Raw genomic sequence first — 23,838 nt, forward strand, 5'->3', positions numbered from 1 at the left:
ATTATGTAAAGGGTTAATTATAGAAAATATTACAATACGCAATCAAATTTCCCAACCTATTTATACCAAATGCAATCAATTAGAGAGCAACTCAACCACAAAATAGCTTAAGAAAGAGTGATTATGTGCGATTGGCATGGGAGCCACAATGACCCCCTCGATTTTCTTTTACACAGCAAAGTACATTTTTTTTTCCACTCTCAACCCATTTACTGATTTCACCATGCACACGAATCTCTTTGTTCTTATGATATTCCTGTTGTAGGGGTTGATATACAAATAATTTTAACAAAATCAAATTAAAAATAATGAATTTAATTAATAATAAATAGTAACATATATATATATATATATATAAAATAATAAGACAAAAGAAGTTTCATAGTAACTACCATTAAAGTTTACAATTTACATTTAATAAATCAATATGTTAATAAGTTGGAATATTAAAATGTCCATATTACCCTAATTTGCCGTACAAAGCAGGGATCATTCCAATTAAAATATTAATTGTTTGTATATGCTAATTAACATACAACTTTATTTTCTTATATATACCAAAGTTAATCTATATCAAAATATACAACTTTCTCATTTCTAATACAAGTTCATATAAAGTTTCATAACCATAAGAAAAGTAATGGCTTCCAGATTTGAATTTGCGTCAACAACTCTAGTTTTAGTCTTAGTTTTAGCCATATGGCTCTGTCAATCTCAATGTCGAACATTGAACGATGCTTCAATGTCAGAACAACATGAGCAGTGGATGGCTCGCTATGGTCGCACATACAAAGATGATGCTGAAAAGGAAATTCGTTTCCAAATATTTAAGAAAAATGTGGAGTTTATTGAGTCGTTTAATAAAGCAGGGAACAAGTTGTACAAGCTAGGGGTCAATGAATTTGTGGACCTTACCAATGAGGAATTCAAAGCCTCTCGTAATGGTTACAAAAATTCTTCCTCTAGTGTTTCTAAATCCACTCCATTCAAGTATGAAAGTGTAACTGCAATTCCATCCAGTATGGATTGGAGGAAGAAAGGAGCTGTTACTCCAGTCAAGGACCAGGGTCAATGCGGTAATGATGAACAAGAACATGTTTTATTAATTGAATAAAATAGTATCCCTAATACATATATTATATATAATATCTGCTAACTTTAATTAATTTGATATAAATGTATTATACATAGGATGTTGCTGGGCATTCTCTGCAGTGGCTGCCACAGAAGGAATCACTCAATTGTCCACAGGAAAGTTGATATCCTTATCAGAACAAGAATTGGTAGATTGTGACATAAATGGCACTGACCAAGGCTGCGAGGGGGGACTCATGGATGACGCCTTCAAGTTCATCATTGACAATGGAGGCCTAAACACAGAGGCCAACTATCCTTACAAGGGAGTTGACGCCACTTGTAACAAGAAGTCCTCATCTTCTGATGCTGCCAAAATAACCGGCTACGAAGATGTGCCGACCAATAGTGAGAAGTCCTTGCTTAAAGCCGTTGCCAACCAGCCAATCTCAGTGGCAATTGATGCTAGTGGTTCTGAGTTCCAATTGTACTCAAGCGGTGTCTTCACCGGAGAATGTGGGACCCAATTGGACCATGGTGTCACAGCTGTAGGATACGGAACTGCAGATGATGGTACTAAGTATTGGTTGGTGAAGAATTCATGGGGTTTGAGTTGGGGTGAGAATGGTTACATTAGGATGCAGAGAGATGTGGATGCTGAAGAAGGTCTTTGTGGCATTGCTATGGAAGCTTCCTATCCTACTGTTGCTTAAGCCTTATTAATTTATATGTATAAAACAAAAATTATGATAGCTAAAATGAATGTTGATCACCTATTCATACATACATGAATGTAATTTTTAATAATGTTTATATACATGAATTTACATATGTCACTCTTCTGCTTATATAGTTAGTTATTAATAACCACGATCAGCATATGAACATGAAGCCCGAGCTAAACAATGAGCAACAATATTCGCAGACTCAAATAAAAACTTGGTCTTAAATTAGTAAACCATGCAGAGAAGACTTTTATCCTTGTAGCAGAGCTTCAAATTAAGATGAAATACTAATTAATCGAAAGAAAGAATAACACACTGCTACAATAATATAAAAGATGTTATAATAAGTAGATTATAGATTTATAATTATATTTGAAGTTGAAGACATTTGTATGAGAAAAATGTCTATCTAGTGTAACAAACTCAAAGCCATCATCATTGTTCGACAGAGCCATTGGCTACTAATTAGTAATGCTAAAGATTGGTACTTAATTTTTACATTAAGAAAAAAGAAATCAATCAATGACAAGTATGGATTGGACAGACCTTTTCACATCTCAACACCTTTTCACCAATGAAAAAATTGACATCCTCCCATTTAATCATATCTCCTTCGGCGAGCCATAAATTGCTTGTCATAGAATCCAAATACAACTGAAAATATGAAAATTATGATCAAAATGTAGGCTTCAACAAAGTACTTAAGAAAGAATTAAATTAAGAATTTTACCATGAATGTAGCGAGGTCTAAGTATATATTCTATCTTCAGATTAGGCACGCATTTAGTTTTGGGCAAAGGATAACCACCTATGGACACCGAAGTAAGTGTGTGGGGTAGTCCTTCCGGTAAGCACTCTAGTTTTTGTAAGCCAAAAAGACTCAAGTTTTGAAGAGATGTTAGTTGTTGAAAGCCTTTTCCATTTAAAGCTTCAAGGCTTTCGAAAAATTCGATTGCTAGATATGTTAAAGTTGGTGGAAGCAGCCATTCCTCTGGAAATGAATCCACCATTCCATCGTAATTGTACAATACTAACTCTTTCAATGAAGAGTGGCTTTGTAAATTCCACTTGATGCGATTTTCTATGAGCATATGACATGAGACAATACACAGATTTTTCAAAGCAAAGGGCAATCCCATTTCTGAAAATGACTCTAGACTTGAACAACTTTCTGTTATCAACATTTCAAGGCAAGGGTATGCAGCATCAATGTGTACTGTACTTGTTGGAAATATAGTCACCAAGTCATTGCAACCGCGAATGTAGATAGATTCCAAAGACGGGAAATTACAATCAGGTAAAGCCACATTTAACTTCTGACATTCATTTAACTTGAATACCTTCAAACATGGGAAAATCTCACCATTTTGATCATCTGCATTAGTAAATGACCAATCCAACATAGTCATTCCTTTGAGATGTAAATGTGTTAAGAAGACAAATGACTTATTTAAAGAAATGCCATCATTGTGGATGTGAAGGCAATCTTCAATTTCAAGATTTGTGAGTGAACTTAGCAGCCGAAATGATGACAGCAGCACGCAACAATTCTTACAACTTTCTAGAGCAACATGTTCCAAGTTACAATAAGATGGATGTGTTACCCAATCAGGCAAGCTCGTGCCACTGTAGCCCTTGATTGTGAGTCTCTTCAAATTTATGTGTGGTTTTAGTGCATCAAGTACTTCCTTGGCTTTTGATGAATTATCAGCTTCACTATCCCAATTCAAAACAAGCCCGGTAAGATATTCTTTGCTCTTCAAGCTTCCTTCCAAAACATCACTAGCTTCTTGAACATACTCAAGGCCTGAAATACACAAGTCTCCATGCAAATTCTCCAACTTACCCAACTCTTTGATCCTGGGCCCATCATTTTCACACAAAACAAAATCACTTAGTGTCTGGAGATTGACCATATTGCAAATCCTCGGCGGCATCTCTTTTAAAGGTGTTCCTTTGATCATAAGGTGACGCAAGTTGATTAGCTTAGAAATGTTGGCAGGCAATTGGATGAGCTCTGAGCAACTTGACAATATCAATGTTTCCAAATTGTACAAAACACAAATTGAAGTAGGTAATTCTTTGATGTTTGTGCCTGAGACATCCACATATCTTAGATGCTTCAAATTTCCAATTGAAGCAGGCAATTCTACTATTTTAGATCTAGGTAAAGAAAGTGTTCTTAAGCATTCTCCAACCTTCAAAACCATTTCAACTGTCGATGTGTCCCCGAATCCATTACTATTATGTGACAATAGGCCGCGCAAATACTTCACTTTGGATAAGCTCTCAAACAATCTCACTTGATTCCCCGAGTCATGCAAATATGAAAAATGGCGAATCTTGCTTGTAAGATTAAGTAGGTCTTCAGAATTGTCATAGCTACACTTTCCTGATACAAACATAGCTAGATCATGCATGAGATCATGCATAGTGAAAGAAAATTCATCACTTCTAGATCTTTGTAAGAATGATCTTGACATTAAAACATTCAAGTAGTCTTCTCCAACATCTTCAATTCTTTTCCCTTTTTGAGGTTGCAAAACACCTTCTGCCATCCATATTAAGATTAGTTTTTCTCTATCGTATCTTTGAAATTCATAATCCTTAGGAAATATGGAGAGATAAGAAAAACATAACTTTAAATATGGAGGCAAAAAACGGTAACTTAACCACAAAGCTGGAACAAATCCAATATTGCAACAATTGGGAAACTCCCATACACCACTTTGCAGTACATGTTTCCACTCCTCGCGAGTTGACATAGATCGTAACAAACCAGCCATAGATTTTACAGCTAAAGGAAGGCCTTTGCACTTTTTAACAATTTGCTTTCCGATTTCGTCCATGTCTGGATGTACCCCACGAGAGCCTGCATCAGTATCGATATGCTCTGTAAACAACTTCCAACAATTCTCATCACATATTTCTCCAAGCTCGTAAGGTTCAACATTTGGCGTCTTCATCATCAATGCAATATCTTTGTTACGTGTTGTCACAATAATCTTACTTCCTTGTTGACCAAATTCAAAAGAGCTTTTCAAAGAGTCCCACAACAAATAATTTTCATTCCATACATCGTCAAGAACAATAAAAAACTTCTTACCGGTCAAAGCATTTTGCAAATCATTTTGAAGTTGATGTTGCTCCCTTGCTCCACATGTTGTTTTAGTGATAGCCTCCAAAATTACCTTTGTCAATTTAAAAACATCAAAATCATCAGACACTGTCACCCATGCTTTCAAGTCAAAGTGTTCTTGGACATTGGTATCATAGTATACACTTTGAGCAAGTGTAGTTTTACCAATACCACCCATCCCTACTATAGAAACAACAGAGATCTTGTGGCCACCAAAATCATCACCATCAGACAACAATAGCTTAACAATATTCTCTTTATCACCCTCCCTTCCATAAATCTTGGAATCATGTAGCAAAGGAGCTGGTGATCTATGCACTGTTGTTGTTTTATGGCTTACTTTTTTCAAACCAAGACACTCTTTTTGAGCTATAAGATGGTCTAATGAAGCAAGGATCTCCTCTAGTTCAGATTTCACAGCATTGTCAAATGAACTAAACATGGTTGGGACTAAGTTCAAGAACTTACTTGCTATGCTTTCGGATTCATCTTTCTCCATCTTGAGTCGCAAAGCTTCAGTACTAATCTTGTCCACGACGTGATCTGCTTCATAAATTACTTCTTTAAGATCTTCAAGCCACTTCTTCACATTGCTGTCTCCAAGTTGTTTGTCCTCGGCATCATCCAGGAGGACATTAGCAGACAACAACGTAGTCTCCAACTGTTTGAGAAGCTTTTGAATGTGTTTCCTTCCTCTAAAGTAGTCAAGAACTTCTTTAGAAGCAATCCTATCGAAAAGGACATTGATGAAACCAGAGAGAAGAGCTCCTCCCACCATCAAATCAGCCATGGTTTCAGTTTGATCAAATGAAAAACACAAGAAATTATGAATAGGCAGAGAATTAAGGAATTAAGTTTGTGTTGTAGTGAATGAACTTTACTATCTTTTTTCAAGTTTAGATATCAATAATAAGAAGAGCTTAATTAATTAATTATTGTAAGAATCTTTTAGTGGAGTAATTATATAATATTATGTCTCTTAACTTTCTTTAAACTTATCTTAGACCAAATAACATGCACGCTTGTTTAACTTTTTTATACTTAAAATTGTTTTTGAAAGATGGTATATGCACATGGTTCTGCTTTGATTTTAGAGTATTATAATATGTGGAATGTACGTATTACATTGGATGCTAATTCAAAAAAAATAACACTAATAATTATAAGAGTATTTTATGATATAAATACTCAAGTTTAACTCCCAATAGCAAATAAATTCTTAAGTTTACTAAATTATGTTTTTGGTAGGTTGTACTTGACCATTAAATATTAAATCATTATCCATGTGTCATTTTCTTATTGGTATATTTAAATTAATTTTTTAAAAATTTAATGTTTTGGACCAATCAGGAATAGTCACGTGGCAATTTACTTAACCACTAAAAAAAAATCTTACTTTTAGTCACAACAAAACTTGTGACTAAAGGTAAAAAATTGTGACTAATTATAAATTATTATTTTTATGTTGTGACTAAGAAGTCTGTGGCTAAATGTATTAATCACAAAAATTACAATTTGTTGTGACTAAATGTATTTTTAGTCACAATACTTGTTGTGACTAAAACTAAATTAGTGACAACTTGTAACTAAATACTATGTTTTAGTCACAAGTAACATTTTTTTGTGACTGAAAGTCACATTTAGTCACAAAAAAATTATGTTGTGACTAAAAAGTTGTCACTAAACACTACAAGAAATGTCACTTTTGCCAGCATATTTTTGTGCTGGCAAAAGTTGGTATTGCGCTGGTAAAATAGAATTTACTTGTGATGTGTTGGCAAAAGGGGGTTGGCAAATCAATATTGGTATTAGAACTTTTGCCAGCATAAAATGAAAAGCGCGCTGGCAAAAATGACTTTTCCCAGCGCGTAAATGTGTTGGTAAAAGTTAGAATATAGCCACTGCAAATGTACGCTGGTAAAACTTTGACCTCTTTGCCAGCGCAGTTTGCGAAGTGCGCTGGTAAAAGTAAAAAGTTACTTTTACCAGCACAGTAGCGAATTGTGCTGGTAAAAGTGACATTTCTTGTAGTGAAAAGTGGCAGTTTTTTGTAGTGACATATATAACAGTCAGGTACCTACAAAAGTTCCAAAATTATAACTTAAGTATTATTATCGTTAAAAATTAAACTTAGGTATTTATTTACAACTAGGAGTTAAACTTAAGTATTTATACCGCAAATTACTCTACTCATAATGTGAGAAAAAAATAAGCAAACACTCTACAAACAAATCAACAAAAAAAAAATTGTTGTTTAAGTCAGTAATTGATGATGCACCCAAGAAGAGTAGCTCAAAAGAGTCAGGCATATGGCAATTGTTATAGTTTCCTGTTTTCGAAGGAAGCACTACTTTCTACACTTGCTCCCAATTAGTGATGAAATTAGTAGAGACATATTTAAGGAATTCATGGTCAATGCCTCTATGGGGAAGAACCATTTGAGGATTGTTGGAAAAATCAAAGTCTTCTAGCTCATTTTGATTTTCGGGAATTTAGGAAATTCTGTATTGTTACATGTAAAATCAAATAATTAAGCTTCAAATTAAGGCACAAGACAACAACAAAAAAAAAACCAAAGATGTTTAGTAAAGATTACAACAACAACACTCACTTTCTCACCAACCAATCACTCACTCACTACACAAAGTTCTCATCTGAGGTTGAAATAGTCCTTTTGCCACCCATGTTATTAAGATTAGTTTCTCTATATCACTCACTACACAGTTTTACGTACGTGTATGGAAAAGCTTAAATGAGTGGTGATGCTATATTAAGATAAAAAAGAGAATGAACAATATAAGTGTTGATGCTTTTGGAAAAGTAGAAACTATATATTGATGCACATTTATAGCATAAGAAGTTGATAGTGATAACTTGTGCTGATTAATTCTTTAATTTGTGCTTTTGAATCACGTACGCTTTTGGAAAAGTGGAAATGAGTGGTGTGGTGTAATATATACTCCAATAATTCATTGTATAAAGTAACTAGTAACAAGTTATTTTAATTTCTGTGTCTGATGATAAGATATATATGCTTTTGGAAAAGTAGGAATTATTAGTGATGTTGAGGGCAACAAGCAAGGAATAAATTAAGATAAGATATTTGATTATTCCAAGTTATATTGATATACATTATATATGCGATATATGTGTACATATATAAAACAACAAAATGGTGATCTTCTACACAATAATCTCGCTTACATAAAGTAATGTTTTTTTCCAAGCGTGCAACTGTTTTAAGATAACAAAGAAAAGTAAGACAAGTATAATTATATATAGATAATCAGTTACTCCACTAAAAAATATCATCTATATGAATATTAATATATAGAAAAAAGAGAGTAAAGTTCAATCATTACAACGAGGAGTTGAATAGAGATAATGATGATGGTAATAATACAATAATTGAAGTGTCAATGGTTTTAGAGGCTGCAAAGGAAGGAAATGTAGCCACCTTGAGTCACTTGATCGAGAAAGATAGGTTGATTCTTACTAGAGTTTTACTCACCAATTCCACTCAATCTCCTCTACACATATCAGCTGCTCTAAACCATCTCCATTTCACTAAACAACTCCTTCACCTCAAACCCGAGCTTGCTTTCGAGCTAGATTCCTTCAAACGCTCGCCTCTTCACTTGGCTGCAGCCGAGGGCCACATGGAGATAGCTCGAGTTTTGGTGCACGTGAATAGAGATGTTTCCTTGGTGAAAGACATGTATGGAAGAATCCCACTTCACTATGCCGCCATGAGAGGTCCGGTGGATGTGGTTCAACTTCTGTTGGATGCTCAACTTGAGTCGGTTTTCGAGTTGCTTCCGAGTGGAGAAACAGTTTTACATTTGTGTGTTCGGCATAACCATTTGGAGACTCTGAGATTGTTGGTGGAGGCGGTATTGCTCGTGAGAAGAGAGAGTGCCGGCGACTTCCTCAACGCCAAAGAAGAAAGTGCAGTCATGCTAAACCAAGCTGAGGTAATTTTTTATTGGTTTTGAAATGGAACCTAGTTACTATTTATTACAAGATTTATTACAATAAGTAACAAAGTGAGATTGAGAGGAGGCTTCCCTTAAGGCCTTCTCTCTGTTGAGACAATTTTAAAAACAGTAAAAAAGAAAAACAGATTCTTAATAATTTAAAAGAAAATATGTGTTTGGCTTTGCATTTTTTAAGCTGCTTTCACTTTTTAAAAAGTAAAAATTGCTTTTAAAAATCAGGAGTGGGTGTTTGGCCATTTTTTTCAAAAAATTGAGTTAAAGAAAATTAAAAATTAAAAAAGAAAAAAAAAAAGCTAATTAGGATTTTTGCTCCCTGAACTTTGACATGTATCAAATCATGCATTTTGGACTTTCAAGGTCGCTAAAAATACTCCATGAACTATTGAGATTGTTGGATTTCAGTACTTTTATCTAATTTCATTCAATTTTACTATTTTAGTGATTGTTTATGTACTAAACAATATTCCTCAGACTTTGATATCTACAAAATCATGTCCCTTAAACTTTGACATGTACTAAATCATGCTCCCTGGACTTTTATTTAGACTTTTTTTTTCTAAAATTGGACAAAAGTCCTTAAATCTAACAATCTCAATAGTTCATGAGACATTTTTAACGACCTTAAAAGTTCAGGTAGCATAATTTGGTACATGTCAAAGTTCAGGGGTAAAAAACTTAATTAGCCATAAAAAAATATCAAAATATTATTTTCCATTTTAAAATAATTTTTATTTTTTATATATATATATTCTCTCACATATAAACATGGGGTCCGGGCCAGGTTTGAGTCTGGGTCTGAGTCCGGGTCAGACTCCAAGTCTGAATCTGGTTTCGGAGTTTGAGTCCGGCTGTGGTCGGGTCCAAGTTCCATAGTTGGGTTCGGGTGCGGGTCCAGGCTCTAGGTTTGGGTCAAGGTTGCATCAAGGTTTGGGTTCAGGTAACGGGACCGAGGCTAACTTCAGGAGTCCTTGTTGGGATCCAGGTAGGGTTGGTTCGTATCGAGGTGTGGAATATTGAAATTTTCTTTTTTTTTTCAGTAAAAAAAAATCCAAAAAACCGTTTTAAGAAACCATTAGTCAAACATGTATTTTGAAAGCTATAAATTTTTGTTCTCATGTTTTTAAATCGCAATTTTAAAAACTGAAAACAATAACCAACACCTATAAGCCTTCCAACCTATTGGTTCTAACCTCCCAGCAATTATAATAGATCAGTTCTATCTCAAAACCAATTGATAATGACTGGAGTAGTACATGTTCTTATATATGGCTCAATATTTTTACATTTAATCTATGTGGGACAATGTTATTCAATAAGTTCTATATTGAAATTACTATAAAAAGGTTTTAATTTACTATGAATTCTATTTCAGACAGTAGAATACTTGGTTTCCATTCCGGGAGTGAAAGAAGACACCTTAAACTCGAAAGGATACAAACCGACAGATCTCTTAGATCATCATCATCTCCCAACAGACTTCAACACCATCAAAATCAAACAACTATTGGGTATCAACCATCCAAAATCATCATGTTGGAAGTCATGGATGATCATCATTGAGCGCCTAACGAATCACCAAAGAGATTGGCTGAAAGAAATGAGAGGGTCAATCATGGTGGTCGCCACTGTAATAGCATCCACAACATTCAATTCCGCAATCAATCCACCGGGCGGTGTTTGGCAAGAAACTTCAAACAAAAAAGACAATAAAGGCGACACTGATCCATTTAACTGCGACAAACACACATGTATGGCGGGAACAGGAGTGTTGGCTTATGTTTGGGAAGAGGGCTATCTCAGATTCATATTATTCAACAGCATTGCTTTTCTTGCTTCTCTTAGTGTTGTGCTTTTAATAGTGGGAGGACTCCCTCTTAGGAGTAGGATTGGAGTGTGGCTCTTGACCATGGTCATTTGTGTCACTTTAACGTTTACAGCTCTCACTTTCCTTGATGGGATGTCCTTAGTGTGTCCCAACCATATATTTGATAGTGTAGATTATATCTATCACAAGTCACTTAAGGCTTGGATTGGATTGCTTATCACCATTGCTGTTTATCATACCATCTACTTTTTCATCTGGGTTATCAACAAAGTTCTCGCCTATAGAGCAACACGATCGTAATTAATCTTGATGCATGCATCACTGTTTAATGGACATCCTAAAGTGTTGTTGTAGTATATGTTTAATTGATTATATATATGGTCGCTTCAAGAATCAAGATCTCCTGTTAAAAAGTAGTGTTCCATACTATGTTAAACTAATTATTAAAATTTGACACGTGAACTAATTTTTTATTTATAAAAAAATTAAACATTTAATTGAGTTAACAAAAGTAGTTAACATATTTAATATAAATTAGATTAGTTGATGTGTCAAACTTTGATTAGTTTAACATAGTATAGGACACCAATTTTTAACAGGGGATCTTGATTCTCGGTTCAAGGGTAGGACAGCAGGAAAGTACGCAGCCACTCACACCTTTATTTTTTAAAAATACTACATTTTGTATTTTTATTATTAATTAATAAAAAATACCTAATTTATTTTTTACGATATTGTTATTAAAAATTTATTAAGAAAAAAAATTGTGGTATAGTTCCTCCAAATGAAAAGGTTTCCACAAACGTCATTTCTGGAAAGTTGTTCACTCGTAGTTGCTAGTCTCGGAAGGAGTCTTGTGGAATGATAGTCAAGTCTGGATGGGAGTTCTCGAATGACTACCATGTTCACTCTGGGTCCAGTCTTCAGGATAAACTATAGCCTCACTCTGAAATAGAGTTCAAGTTAACTAGTTGTCACTCCTGGAATGGTAGATCCAAATAATAATCGACTACAACAGACTCAATCTTATTTGGAAGCATCTTCAGCGAGTGTTTGGGGTCTATGAGTCCTAAAGCTCATATATGTTCACATAGGCTCTGATACTTAAGCTAACGTGGAGACTTTGCTCAAAGAGGAGTTGGTTAAGTTAGTTATTTCTAACTAACTTAACAACCTCGTTTTTTGCAGCCACCGACTTTAAGACCTTGATCCTAAGCCTATAAATACCACATTGTCAAGTTATTTTGGGAGAGGTACGAAATAGAGATGAGAATGAGAATTTGAGAGAGAAAAGATTCAGAGCTAGAGAGAAGGGTGCAGAGAAAAGAGAGATTGGGCTTGGGTTTTGTAAGAAGAATCTTCTGTAGATGAAGAAGATTATCGGGTGTAAGTGTGAGAGTTGAAACACTTAGTGAGGACTCAACAGAGAATCTTGTCTTGACTGTATTATACTTATTCTTGCTCAATCAATAAAGAAAGATTACGGTAGTGTTCCAGAACTGGAGTAGAGTCATAGATTACATCGATCTATTGGACTTGAACCAGTATATATTTTTGGGAAACCTCCAAAACATGAGTAATTTTCAAGTAGGTTCAATAAACATTAAACAAGTCAATCTCCAAAACATGAGTAATTTTCAAGTAGGTTCAATAATATGATTATGAAAAAATTCACTTATACATACAATCCAGAATTTTAGTTCAATTACACCCTTGACATATTTCAATTTATTTTCATTTAGCTCATCAAACCATAGAATGCAATTAACTAACAATTAAACCACTTTATGTATGCCAATTACAATCATCAATCCACTAACCAAAAATTCCATATGCTTGCAATACTTACTATTCTCCACTAATATAGATTAATGCACAACCAAGAATCAGAAGGTCTTTCTAGGCTTGTAATGTTAGGCTTAGGGTAAAGGTAGTTGAAATGGTCATTTAGGCTTTACTATACCATAAGCTTCTCCAATCATGTCACCCACAATATTTTTCACACAATCCCAATACCCTTTTTTCTAATTACATGAGAGATATATTCTTCAACAAGGGTGCAACAACTTTATATTTATCTTCTTTTTTTTTTCTAGATTTGACACTAGTTGTCAGATTTTTCTTTCTTTTCTCCTTTTTTTCAAGTTGTTGTCAATCAATTTTTTTTTTTTTATTTTTTTATATTCTCTCAATTTTCACACTTTTTCCACACACATACAACAAACTTCCCATCCAAATTCCCCCAAACTAAAGATCTACTTATGGTATGATTAGGGTCAAATTGTGGATATTCATGGGTTTATCTTTTTATGCTCAATATGTGTAAAACAAAGAATAGGTTAAGGCTCAAAAAAAGGTAACTAGGATAAAAATTACAAGGATGGCTTGAAAGGTACAATCGATCCAAAAAATTGCCTAAATCACTTTCCTAATCATGCATAATTTATTATTTCGCCTCAAATAGCAAGCAAGCAAGTTCTAGAATTTTCCAAACAACTTTCCACATTCCACAATCAACATGCATAAAACAATTCAATTACTAGCAAATTACCATATATGATTCCATGCTCAAAATTGAAATTAGTCAAGAATGTAATATCACCAAGCACACGGATTTTTCGAAAATAAGTGAACTTTTCAAATCATGCTATCTACCTACTTTTAAATTGGCTCACATTAAGAAAATTGACTCAAAACAATAAAAACTAAAAACTAAAAATTAAAAGACATAAAACTTAAAAAAAAAACTCAAAATAAAAATTAAGTCACTGCTCCCCCCAAACTAAAGTGACACATTGTCCCCAATGTGACATTAAAGAAAAAGGAAAGGAAACTTACCTGGGTGCCACATCAATAAGCGGTTGACGCCCATAATAAGCGTCATGCAAGACAACTTGAAAATTGTTGTTGTACTTGCCTTCAAGCTTGGCAAGTGATGAGTTTGAATCAAAGTCAGTACCAACAACACAAGACTTTGGATGATGAGCTTGGGGAGAAGCCTTTCGTAGCTCGCAGAGAATGTAATATGGTGTTGATGAAATATATAGATTTATTGGTGGTTTATTAGTCAATATCATTGATGAAGTCGAATCAGTGATGCCATGTTCTTCCTCATCCCCCAATGTCACAGTATCTACTCTTTCATCTAACAAACCTTCTTCTTGTTGCTCACTCTCCACGTGGCTATTCATACCCTCACTTGTGATTTCATATTCAATGAGTTCCTCTTCACAAGGATCTTGATCTTCAATTGTAGGCTCATTATCTTCCTTGTACTCAACTAATGACCCTTCTTCATTGTAGCAATAACTCTCATAACTTTCATCATTGGAATTATTACATTCTGAATCATGAGCCATTGAATTATCACATAAGGATCTCACCATGTCAGTTAAGCGATTAATCTCTCCTGGAAGTGATTGCATAAGTGCTAGTAGTTGTTCCTCTTTTTCAGATTGTTGAGATGAATTTGGGCAATAAGGTGGGTATTGGTGACTCCAACCCTGAAGTGATGGATCCCAATGTCAGTCGTAATCAAAATCTGCCATATTATTCAATAGATCTATTATGCCATAGCCTCTCATTAATAGAGGCGCTCCAGTGACCTCTGCTCCATAATTAACCCAGCTTTTTGTTTCATCATTAAGTCCATTATAAAATAGCCACGTAAAACACCCACTTGAGAAAGTGGGATAACATCTCTCTCCATACTCTTTAAATCTCCTCCAAGCAGAATAGAATGGCTCATTGTGTTGTTGGGCAAAATCCTCAAGGTATAGCATCTGGATTTACCTTGCAGGTCAAGCTCATCAATAAAACATTAGTAAAATAAAATAAAACTAAATTAGTACTAAAAAGATAAAAATTTGAAACAACAAAATTAATACTAAAACTAAAAAGAAAAACCAAATTAGAAAAAAATTTAATTTTTAATAATATTAACTATCACTCCCCGGCAACGGTGCCAAAAACTTGTTGCGATATTTTTGCACACGCAAGTGTACGTATCGTTTAAAGTAGTAGACTCACTAGGAGTGAGGTCGATCCCACAGGGAGTGTAGTTAAGTACGTTAAAATTAAACTTTTACTTCTATTTGGTTAAATAAAAAATAAAGAAAGAATTAAGAATAAGAAACTAGTAAGAAACAATTATACAAGAAAATTTAAAGTTAATAAAAACTAGGGTGTCGATTTCAATTGTTTCTATTCAATATGGTCTAATATGATTATTTCCCTAATATTAATTCAAATGCAATAGCAGGTTTACTAAGGTAATTTATAGTCTTCTCAGATATATAAACCTCAATTACATGCAAACTTTCTACTCTCGTGATAAATTTAACATGCAACAGGCATTAAACACAGAAACCCTATAAGCTATCTAAACCATATAGGTACTCTCGTCCTATATCGAAATTCAGTTCTATTCTACTATAGCATATTTGACACTCACTTCTCAGATCTCGCATCAAAATCATAGACAGTTAATTGGTGATCAGGCAATTAAAAGTAATTAAGCACAAAAATAAAATAGAATACATAGAAATTAGGGGAAAAATTAATCATATTAAAACCATAAACAATGTTAAACAATATCCATCTAACCCTAATTAAAGTGTTTAGCTACACATGTTCATGAGAGCACAATCACACATATTAACTTTAAGAAAAGAGATAAAAATAGAGAAGAGAAGAATGTTAAAAACCCTCTGAAGAATGCCTCCAATATTGCAGTTGATCTCTCCACTTTCCATCTGTATTCTCTCTGTTTTTCTCTCTAAAATTGCTTGATGAAATCAACTCCCTTCTTCCCTTTATATAGGCATTGAAGGCCTAAAAATATGGAAAAAACGCAATATTTAAATTCCCACTTGAATTTAAATTTTTGGGAAACCTCAAACGAGATATTTTTTTCTGCTGCGTTGACTGATAGTATTTGGACCATAACTCTCTCAATATTGCTCGGAATTGAACGATTCAAGATGTTCCGGAAAGATAAAAGAGAGATCTAGAACTTTTATGTTTTGATTTTTTCCAAAATCCAATCAGAAAACCGTCGAATTCAGGCTTGAAGTTTTGGCTTCCACAATTTTCTCTATTTTAAATATCATGATATTTTTTATCTTTTTCCCATCTTTTTCTCTGATATTTTTCTAATCTTCTTCTATTTTAAATCTGTAAAAATAAAAGATAACAAGCGTAAAAATGCTCCAAACACGATTAAAACTTAATTAAAAATATACTAAACTTAATCTAAAATTAATACTAAAAATAACCTAATGTTAAATTTTTTTAATTTCTTCTTGTCATTGCTAATTGTTTGATTGTTTAGAGTTTCATTGATTTGATTCTGGACATTTAGTCGTAATTTTTCCACAAATCAGAACTTGGTAATCGATCAAGAACGCATAATCAAAATTCTTTCTGCTGCAATTCTTGAAGAAACTTAAATGTCATCAATTGGGAGATTCGAATTAAAATTGAGAAAAACATAGAATTACATAGAGAACAATTGTTTATTTGTACTAAACGTAAAAGTCAAATTTGTTAGTAAACAGAGGTATTTGAGCTAAACAGAAAGGTCAAATTTGTATTAATTTATCATTATAAAAATTAAGAGCATTTTATTCATATTATTATTTGCTCAAAATCATGTTTAAAGGTTCATTTAATATATTTTGCAAGACAAATAATTTGTTTTATCATTTCGTGGAGCAAAATTAAGAGTAAATTAATATATTAAGGGTATGTTACAAATTCAAAAGATATATTGTATACATAAGTAAAATACTGATTGAAATTTATTTAAAAATAAATAAATAAATTTTGTTTATTTATTTTTTATGATTTTATTGGAAGAGGTGAATGAAAAAATAATTTGTAATAGTCCCATATTTATTATGAGTGGTTTTCTCACAGCTTAAAAAAATATTTATGTGTACATATATATATAACACGAATATATATTTAAATTCTTTTATAAATTATATTAAATATCAATTATATAAAATATAATAATATTGATAACTAAATTAATGTTTAAAAAAAAAAAATTAGATTTTATAATTTCTTATAAAAAAATCTCAATTTTTGCCGAACTTGTCAGAGGAGAAAACAAAAGAAGCTTCAAGGCACTAACTAACATATTTTTACTTGTATTTTGTCACTGTGATTAAAATTTAAAATTTCCATTTAATAATGATTTATGTTTTGTAATAACACTTATTTAATTAGTTGAACATGAATCAATGTCCATATTATCCTAATTTGCCGTAGAAACCAAGGGACAATATATTATAATCTTCCAATTGAAATGTAAACTGTTTGTATGCTAATTAAAATATAACTTTATTTTCTTATATAAACCAAAGTGTCTCCATATCAAAACACACCATCTTCTCATTTCTAATACAAGCTCATAAAAAAGTTCATAACCATAACACAAACTAGCAAGTAATAATGGCTTATAGATTTCAAATGGCATCAACAACTCTAGTTTTAGTGTTAGTGTTAGCCATGTGGCTCTCTCAGTCCCAATGTCGAACATTGAACGATGCTACAATGTCAGAACAACATGAGCATTGGATGGCTTGTCATGGTCGTACCTACAAAGATGATGCTGAAAAGGAAATTCGTTTCCAAATATTCAAGAAAAATGTAGAGTTTATTGAGTCGTTTAATAAAGCAGGGAATAAGTTGTACAAGCTAGGAGTCAATAAATTTGCGGACCTTACCAATGACGAATTCAGAGCCTCTTGTAATGGTTATAGATTTTCCTCTAGTGTTCTAAGATCCACTCCATTCAAGTATGAAAATGTGACTGCAATTCCGTCTAGTATGGATTGGAGGAAGAAGGGAGCTGTCACTCCAGTCAAAGACCAGGGTCAATGTGGTAACGATGCACAAACATGTTTTATTAAATGAATATAGGGGTGTCCTTAGCTAATAAGTATATTATGGATATAATATTTGCTAATGTTAATTTGATATGAATTATATTATACATATATTTTACAGGATGCTGCTGGGCGTTCTCTGCAGTGGCTGCCACGGAAGGAATTACGCAATTGTCCACAGGAAAGTTGATATCCTTATCTGAACAAGAATTGGTAGATTGTGATGTAAGTGGCACTGACCAAGGCTGCGAGGGGGGACTCATGGATGATGCCTTCAAGTTCATCATTGCCAATGGAGGCCTAAACACAGAGGCCAAGTATCCTTACAAGGGAGTTGATGCCACTTGTAACAAGAAGTCATCATGTTCTGATGCTGCCAAAATAACCGGCTACGAAGATGTGCCAGCCAATAGTGAGAAGTCATTGTTAAAAGCCGTTGCCAACCAACCAATCTCAGTGGCAATTGATGCTGGTAGTACTGAGTTCCAATTGTACTCAAGTGGTATCTTCACAGGCGAATGTGGAACCCAATTGGACCATGGTGTCACAGCCGTAGGATATGGAACTACAGACGATGGTACTAAGTATTGGTTAGTTAAAAATTCTTGGGGTTCGAGTTGGGGTGAGAATGGTTACATTAGGATGCAGAGGGATGTGAATGCTGAAGAAGGTCTTTGCGGCATCGCTATGGAAGCTTCATATCCTACTGTTGCTTAAATAAATATATTAATTATATGTGTAAAATAAAAATTATGATAGCTAAAATGAATGTTGACCACCTACTTTAAAGTCATACATGAATGTAATTTTTAATATTATATAAATTTACATGTCAAGCTTCTGCTTATATAGTTGGCTATTAATTTGCTTTGATTAAAAAAAGAAAACCATTTAGTTTACTAAGAATGTACTCATCACAATTATCTGTCTTAGCACTCTTTTAATTCTTGTAGGACTTTAGATTTTGATGAAGCCCCATCAAGTTTCGCATCATAAAATTATGTATTGAAGGGACTCTTTAGCCTTCAAAATAAACAGAAAAAACGAAATATTCTTGTTTCTCTCCATCAGTGTGGTAATAACCATTTATTTCATTTGCTTCACCATCATAATGACAAAATTACTAATTGACTCTCACTAATAATTAAACACAGAAAACATAATATAATAATAATAATAATTAATTAACTCACTTGGTCTCCGTAACTATTGGTTGAGTATTTTTGTTCTTCCTCATAGTATCACAAAAGAGATAGAAAAGTTGTGGAGAAGATTTCTTTAGGGAATAAATGGAAACAGGAGTAAGATTCACATAACTTCTTGAGAAAAGATTTGTCTCCCGAAGTCTTATGGTGGCCTTGGCTTCAAAGATGAGATTAAATAGAATTAGGCTATCCTTGCTAAGTAGATACGAGCAATATCCACTAAGCAAGACCTTCTGTGGGATAAGTGGGTGGATAATAAATACTTAAAATCCAAGTGCTTCTGGGAGTATGATCTCAAACCTGATGTCAGCTAAGATTGGCGGAAACTCTGCCACATAAGGAAGAAATTTGAGAAAGGGGAAATTCATAGAGCAGGAACGTCCACACGGTTCAAGACCACCTTTTTGTACAACAGTAAGTTGACTAAAGATCCTGTCAAATATTATAAGGCAGTTTGGAGTTCACTTACTGTCCCTAAACACAGGTTTATACTCTCGCAAGTCTTAAACTCTCACCTTCTCACTAAGGATAATTTACTTCGATTTCACATTGAATTGGAGTCGATGAATTGTCCTATGTGTGAAGAGGTTGTTGAGTCTCATGAACACCTTTTTTTCTCATGTGTTGTTTATAGAAAAATCTTAGATGAGATGTTTACTTGGATGAGCTACAATGGCTGGCCAATTAACTATAAAGGCTGGTATAATTGGATTATCTTGGCAATCGCTCTTGGATTCAAAGGATCAACATCACCATCTTGGTTGTTGATATTTACAACATATGGCTTAACAGAGACAGATGTATCTTTAATGGATATTCTAGATCAATCAAAGGTATTGTAAATGATGTAAAGAGTGCCTTAAAGTTTAGATTGTAAATTGTAAATAATAGAAGAATGACTATACTAGAAAAAGACTACCTAGCTAGATTATGTAATAAGTAGATTTGTTTAGTTTTTGTTGTTAGCTAGTTGTCCCGGGTTGGCTTCCCTGGGTATTTTGTTTGTATTTGTCCTTGTCGATTAACGAAGATTTTCCTTCTTGATTAAAACCAAATATACACACAAGAAACACATTATTTAATTCACATTAAATATTCATAATAAATTAAATAATATTTTGACAATAAATTGCCACAAAAGGACTTTACAGGTCCTACTTATTTTACTTTAATAAATAGTATAGAAAATCGCTAGTCAATTATAAGACAACGCATCATAGTAGTGTTAGGCACATTGATGCCCCATAACAACGCTTAGATTTAAATCCTTAATAGGAATATCAAAATGATCATCTTAAAATGTAAATGGCAATCGTGCAACTCTTAAGACTAAATAATTATCGGTGTAGCTAGAAAAACTTTTTTAAACTATCGAAAAAAGAAAAAAGAAAGAGAGAGAGAGAGTGTGTGTGAAGAAAGAGAAAGGAAAGAAAGAAAAAAAGAAAAGCTAACAAAGTGTTTTAACTAAAACTAAAATTGAGAAAAAAAAAGTAGACTTACATAGACAACAATTGTGTATTTGTACTAAACGTAAAGGTTAACTTTGTATTGATTTATTATTATAAAAATTAAGAGCATTTGTCATATTATTATTTGCTCAAAATCATGTTTAAAGATTCATAATTTATTTTGCAAGACAACTAATCTATTTTATCATTTCGTGGGGCAAAATTAAGAGTCAAATTAATATATTAAGGGTATGTTATAAATTCAAAAGTTATTACATACATATGTAAAATACTGATTGAAATTTATTTGAAAATAAATAAATAAATTTTGTTTATTTCTTTTTTATGATTTTGTTGGAAGAGGTGAATGAAAAAATAATTTGTAATATCCCACATCTACCATGAGTGGTTTTCTCACAATTTAAAAGAATACTTATATGTACGTATATGATACGAATATATTTAAATTTTTCAATAAATTATATAAAATGTGGATTATATAAAATATAGTTATATTATGGTCTGAAATTTTTCGGTATAACATATTTATTATTTTATAACAACTTCCAATAAAATAATATATAACTGGTATAAATGTGCAGAGTGAGCTATTCCTTAATATTGTCAACAAACATGCATTGAAATCACAAGTACAAGTAGTTTAAGTAATTCAATAACATTTCCAACACTTTCTTCAATACAAGTTAATCCTGAAGTAAGCCTCCACGGAAATGCATTAGGTTTCCTTACAAAATCAACACCAACCTTCATGACAAATGGTCCAAGAGGAACACCAAGAACTGAATCTTGTGGATCATCTGAAATGAAATATCCAACAACAACGGTATTCCCAGCAACAACATTTAATAACTTGATATTAACTAAGCCCTCAATTCTTATTACCTGTTGAAGCGTAACCAACTTTTATCAAACATAATATCCAAATTATTTAACCATTTTTTTCTGAGAAAAGACAACAAAAACTAACATATATATAAAATAAAAATTATGGAGAACTTGGTATCTCAACCAAAGTGAGATAGGAATAGCAATTGTGCAACTCTTAAGACTAAATAATTATCGGTGTAGCGGGAAAAAAAATTTTAAACTTTCGAAAAAAGAAAAGAGAGAGAGAGATAGAGTGAAAAAAAAAAAAAAAAAAAAAAAAAAAAAGCTAACAATGTGTTTTTTTTTTTTTTTTGACGCGGTGAATAAAGTCACACATGATTAAACTATGCAGCAAACCACAATCGACCATGGAACCTCCTCGAACCATGATAGCTCATCGTCTAACCGAAAGGCATGTTTTGCCAAACCATGATCTGCAAAATTCTAATCGCAAGCCACATGGGACAAAACTGCCTCCGGAACTTTAGACAAAAAAAAAAACAATTAAATTTTGTTTAAACAATCCATACAAAAAAAAACTAAATCAAATTTTATAATTTTTTATAAAAAAATCTCCATTTCTCTGTATCCTCAAACAAGGAGAAGACAAAAAAAGCTTCAAAACATTGCTAATTTAATTCTACTTGTATTTTGTCATTTGTGATTAAAATTTAAAATTTTTACTTAATAATGAAATATGTTTTGTAATAACACTTTTTTAATTAGATAATTAGTTGAACATGAATCAATGTCCATTTGTGCATATTATCCTAATTTGCCGTAGAAACCAAAGGGACTATATTATAATCTTGAAATGTAAACTGTTTGTATGCTAATTAATATACAACTTTATTTTCTTATATAAACCAAAGTGTCTCCATATCAAAATACACCATCTTCTCATTTCTAATACAAGCTCATAAAAAAGTTCATAACCATAACACAAACTAGCAAGTAATAATGGCTTATAGATTTCAAATGGCATCAACAACTCTAGTTTTAGTGTTAGTGTTAGCCATGTGGCTCTCTCAGTCCCAATGTCGAACATTGAATGATGCTTCAATGTCAGAACAACATGAGCAGTGGATGGCTCGCTATGGTCGCACCTACAAAGATGACGCTGAAAAGGAAATTCGCTTCCAAATATTTAAGAAAAATGTGGAGTTCATTGAGTCGTTTAATAAAGCTGGGGACAAATTGTACAAGCTAGGGGTCAATGAATTTGTGGACCTTACCAATGAGGAATTCAGAGCCTCTCGTAATGGTTACAAAAATTCCTCTAGTGTTCCAAAATTCACTCCATTCAAGTATGAAAGTGTGACTGCAGTTCCGTCTAGTATGGATTGGAGAAAGAAGGGAGCTGTCACTCCAGTCAAGGACCAGGGTCAATGTGGTAATTACATGAATACAATAGTGCCTGTGAATGTAGATATATAATATTTGCTAATATTAATGTGATATGAATATATATATTTTTCAGGATGTTGTTGGGCGTTCTCTGCAGTGGCTGCCACGGAAGGAATCACACAATTGTCTACAGGAAAGCTGATATCCTTATCTGAACAAGAATTGGTAGATTGTGACATAAATGGCACTGACCAAGGCTGCGAGGGAGGACTCATGGATGACGCCTTCAAGTTCATCATTGACAATGGAGGCCTAAACACAGAGGCCAACTATCCTTACAAGGGAGTTGACGCCACTTGTAACAAGAAGTCCTCATCTTCTGATGCTGCCAAAATAACTGGTTACGAAGATGTGCCAGCCAATAGTGAGAAGTCATTGTTAAAAGCCGTTGCCAACCAACCAATCTCAGTGGCAATTGATGCTGGTGGTTCTGAGTTCCAATTGTACTCAAGTGGTATCTTCACCGGAGAATGTGGAACCCAATTGGACCATGGTGTCACAGCCGTAGGATATGGAACTACAGACGATGGTACTAAGTATTGGTTGGTTAAGAATTCTTGGGGTTCCAGTTGGGGTGAGAATGGTTACATTAGGATGCAGAGGGATGTGGATGCTGAAGAAGGTCTTTGTGGCATCGCTATGGAAGCTTCATATCCTACTGTTGCTTAAATAAATATATTAATTATATGTATAAAACAAAATTTATGATGGCTAAAATGAATGTTGACTACCTACCTTAAAGTCATACATGAATGTAATTCTTAATATTATTGTTTATACAAATATAAATTTACATGTCAAACTTCTGCTTATATAGTTGTCTATTAGTTTGCTTTGGTAAAAAAAAAAAAAGAAAACTATAGTTTACTAAAAATGTACTCATCACAATTATAAGGCACTCTTATTTCTCATAGAATCTTAAATTTTGATGTTTACATCTTGTAGTGTTTGGCACCTTAAAGTACTTCTTAGCATTTATCATTATCAATAATAATGATAAGGAAAGATCAATGACAAGTATGAACTGACGTTGACATCTCAACAGCTTCCATATCGGTGCCACGAAAGGCCCCATCAAGTTTCGCATCATAAAATTCTGTTATTCTATTGGTTCAGTTGTGCTCAATTACTATATCGAATGGATTATTTAGCCTTCAAAATCATACGATTCGCTTATCAAACTTCTCTGAAACATGTCTCCACATTAATGAAGCTACAATTCTTATACCTTAG

General features: G+C 33.2%; 5 protein-coding genes across 6 annotated transcripts; 4 read left to right on the forward strand and 1 right to left on the reverse strand.

The window, feature by feature from the left end:
- The first annotated feature begins 374 nt into the window (after positions 1-374).
- On the forward strand, positions 375-1,887 carry LOC115725197 (senescence-specific cysteine protease SAG39-like). The gene is made up of 2 exons (XM_030654632.2): positions 375-1,076; positions 1,192-1,887. Exons 1-2 carry the CDS (start codon positions 641-643, stop codon positions 1,785-1,787), a joined length of 1,032 nt encoding a protein of 343 aa, XP_030510492.2. The 5' UTR covers positions 375-640; the 3' UTR covers positions 1,788-1,887.
- A 253-nt stretch (positions 1,888-2,140) lies between these two features.
- Positions 2,141-5,804, reverse strand: LOC115724443 (putative disease resistance RPP13-like protein 1). Of its 2 annotated transcripts, none has more exons than XM_061116822.1 (2): positions 2,608-5,804; positions 2,141-2,453 (listed from the first exon to the last, which is right to left on the reverse strand). In XM_061116822.1, the coding sequence occupies exons 1-2, from the start codon at positions 5,726-5,728 to the stop codon at positions 2,398-2,400; spliced, it is 3,177 nt and encodes a 1,058-aa protein (XP_060972805.1). In that variant the 5' UTR covers positions 5,729-5,804; the 3' UTR covers positions 2,141-2,397. The 2 variants fall into 2 exon arrangements, with proteins under 2 accessions (XP_060972805.1, XP_030509590.2); XM_030653730.2 differs by having other exon boundaries at positions 2,530-5,804.
- Positions 5,805-8,034: 2,230 nt separating this feature from the next.
- LOC115724544 (ankyrin repeat-containing protein BDA1) lies at positions 8,035-11,154 on the forward strand. The gene is made up of 2 exons (XM_030653846.2): positions 8,035-8,912; positions 10,309-11,154. The coding sequence occupies exons 1-2, from the start codon at positions 8,358-8,360 to the stop codon at positions 11,059-11,061; spliced, it is 1,308 nt and encodes a 435-aa protein (XP_030509706.1). The 5' UTR covers positions 8,035-8,357; the 3' UTR covers positions 11,062-11,154.
- Positions 11,155-17,206: 6,052 nt separating this feature from the next.
- Positions 17,207-18,506, forward strand: LOC115724559 (senescence-specific cysteine protease SAG39-like). The gene is made up of 2 exons (XM_061117736.1): positions 17,207-17,653; positions 17,779-18,506. The coding sequence occupies exons 1-2, from the start codon at positions 17,221-17,223 to the stop codon at positions 18,372-18,374; spliced, it is 1,029 nt and encodes a 342-aa protein (XP_060973719.1). The 5' UTR covers positions 17,207-17,220; the 3' UTR covers positions 18,375-18,506.
- A 3,534-nt stretch (positions 18,507-22,040) lies between these two features.
- On the forward strand, positions 22,041-23,310 carry LOC115724558 (senescence-specific cysteine protease SAG39-like). Its single transcript, XM_030653865.2, has 2 exons — positions 22,041-22,591; positions 22,679-23,310. Exons 1-2 carry the CDS (start codon positions 22,159-22,161, stop codon positions 23,272-23,274), a joined length of 1,029 nt encoding a protein of 342 aa, XP_030509725.1. The 5' UTR covers positions 22,041-22,158; the 3' UTR covers positions 23,275-23,310.
- Positions 23,311-23,838: the final 528 nt, after the last annotated feature.

The sequence above is a fragment of the Cannabis sativa genome, chromosome 6 (assembly GCF_029168945.1).
Source record: "Cannabis sativa cultivar Pink pepper isolate KNU-18-1 chromosome 6, ASM2916894v1, whole genome shotgun sequence".
Taxonomy (NCBI): Eukaryota; Viridiplantae; Streptophyta; class Magnoliopsida; order Rosales; family Cannabaceae; genus Cannabis; species Cannabis sativa.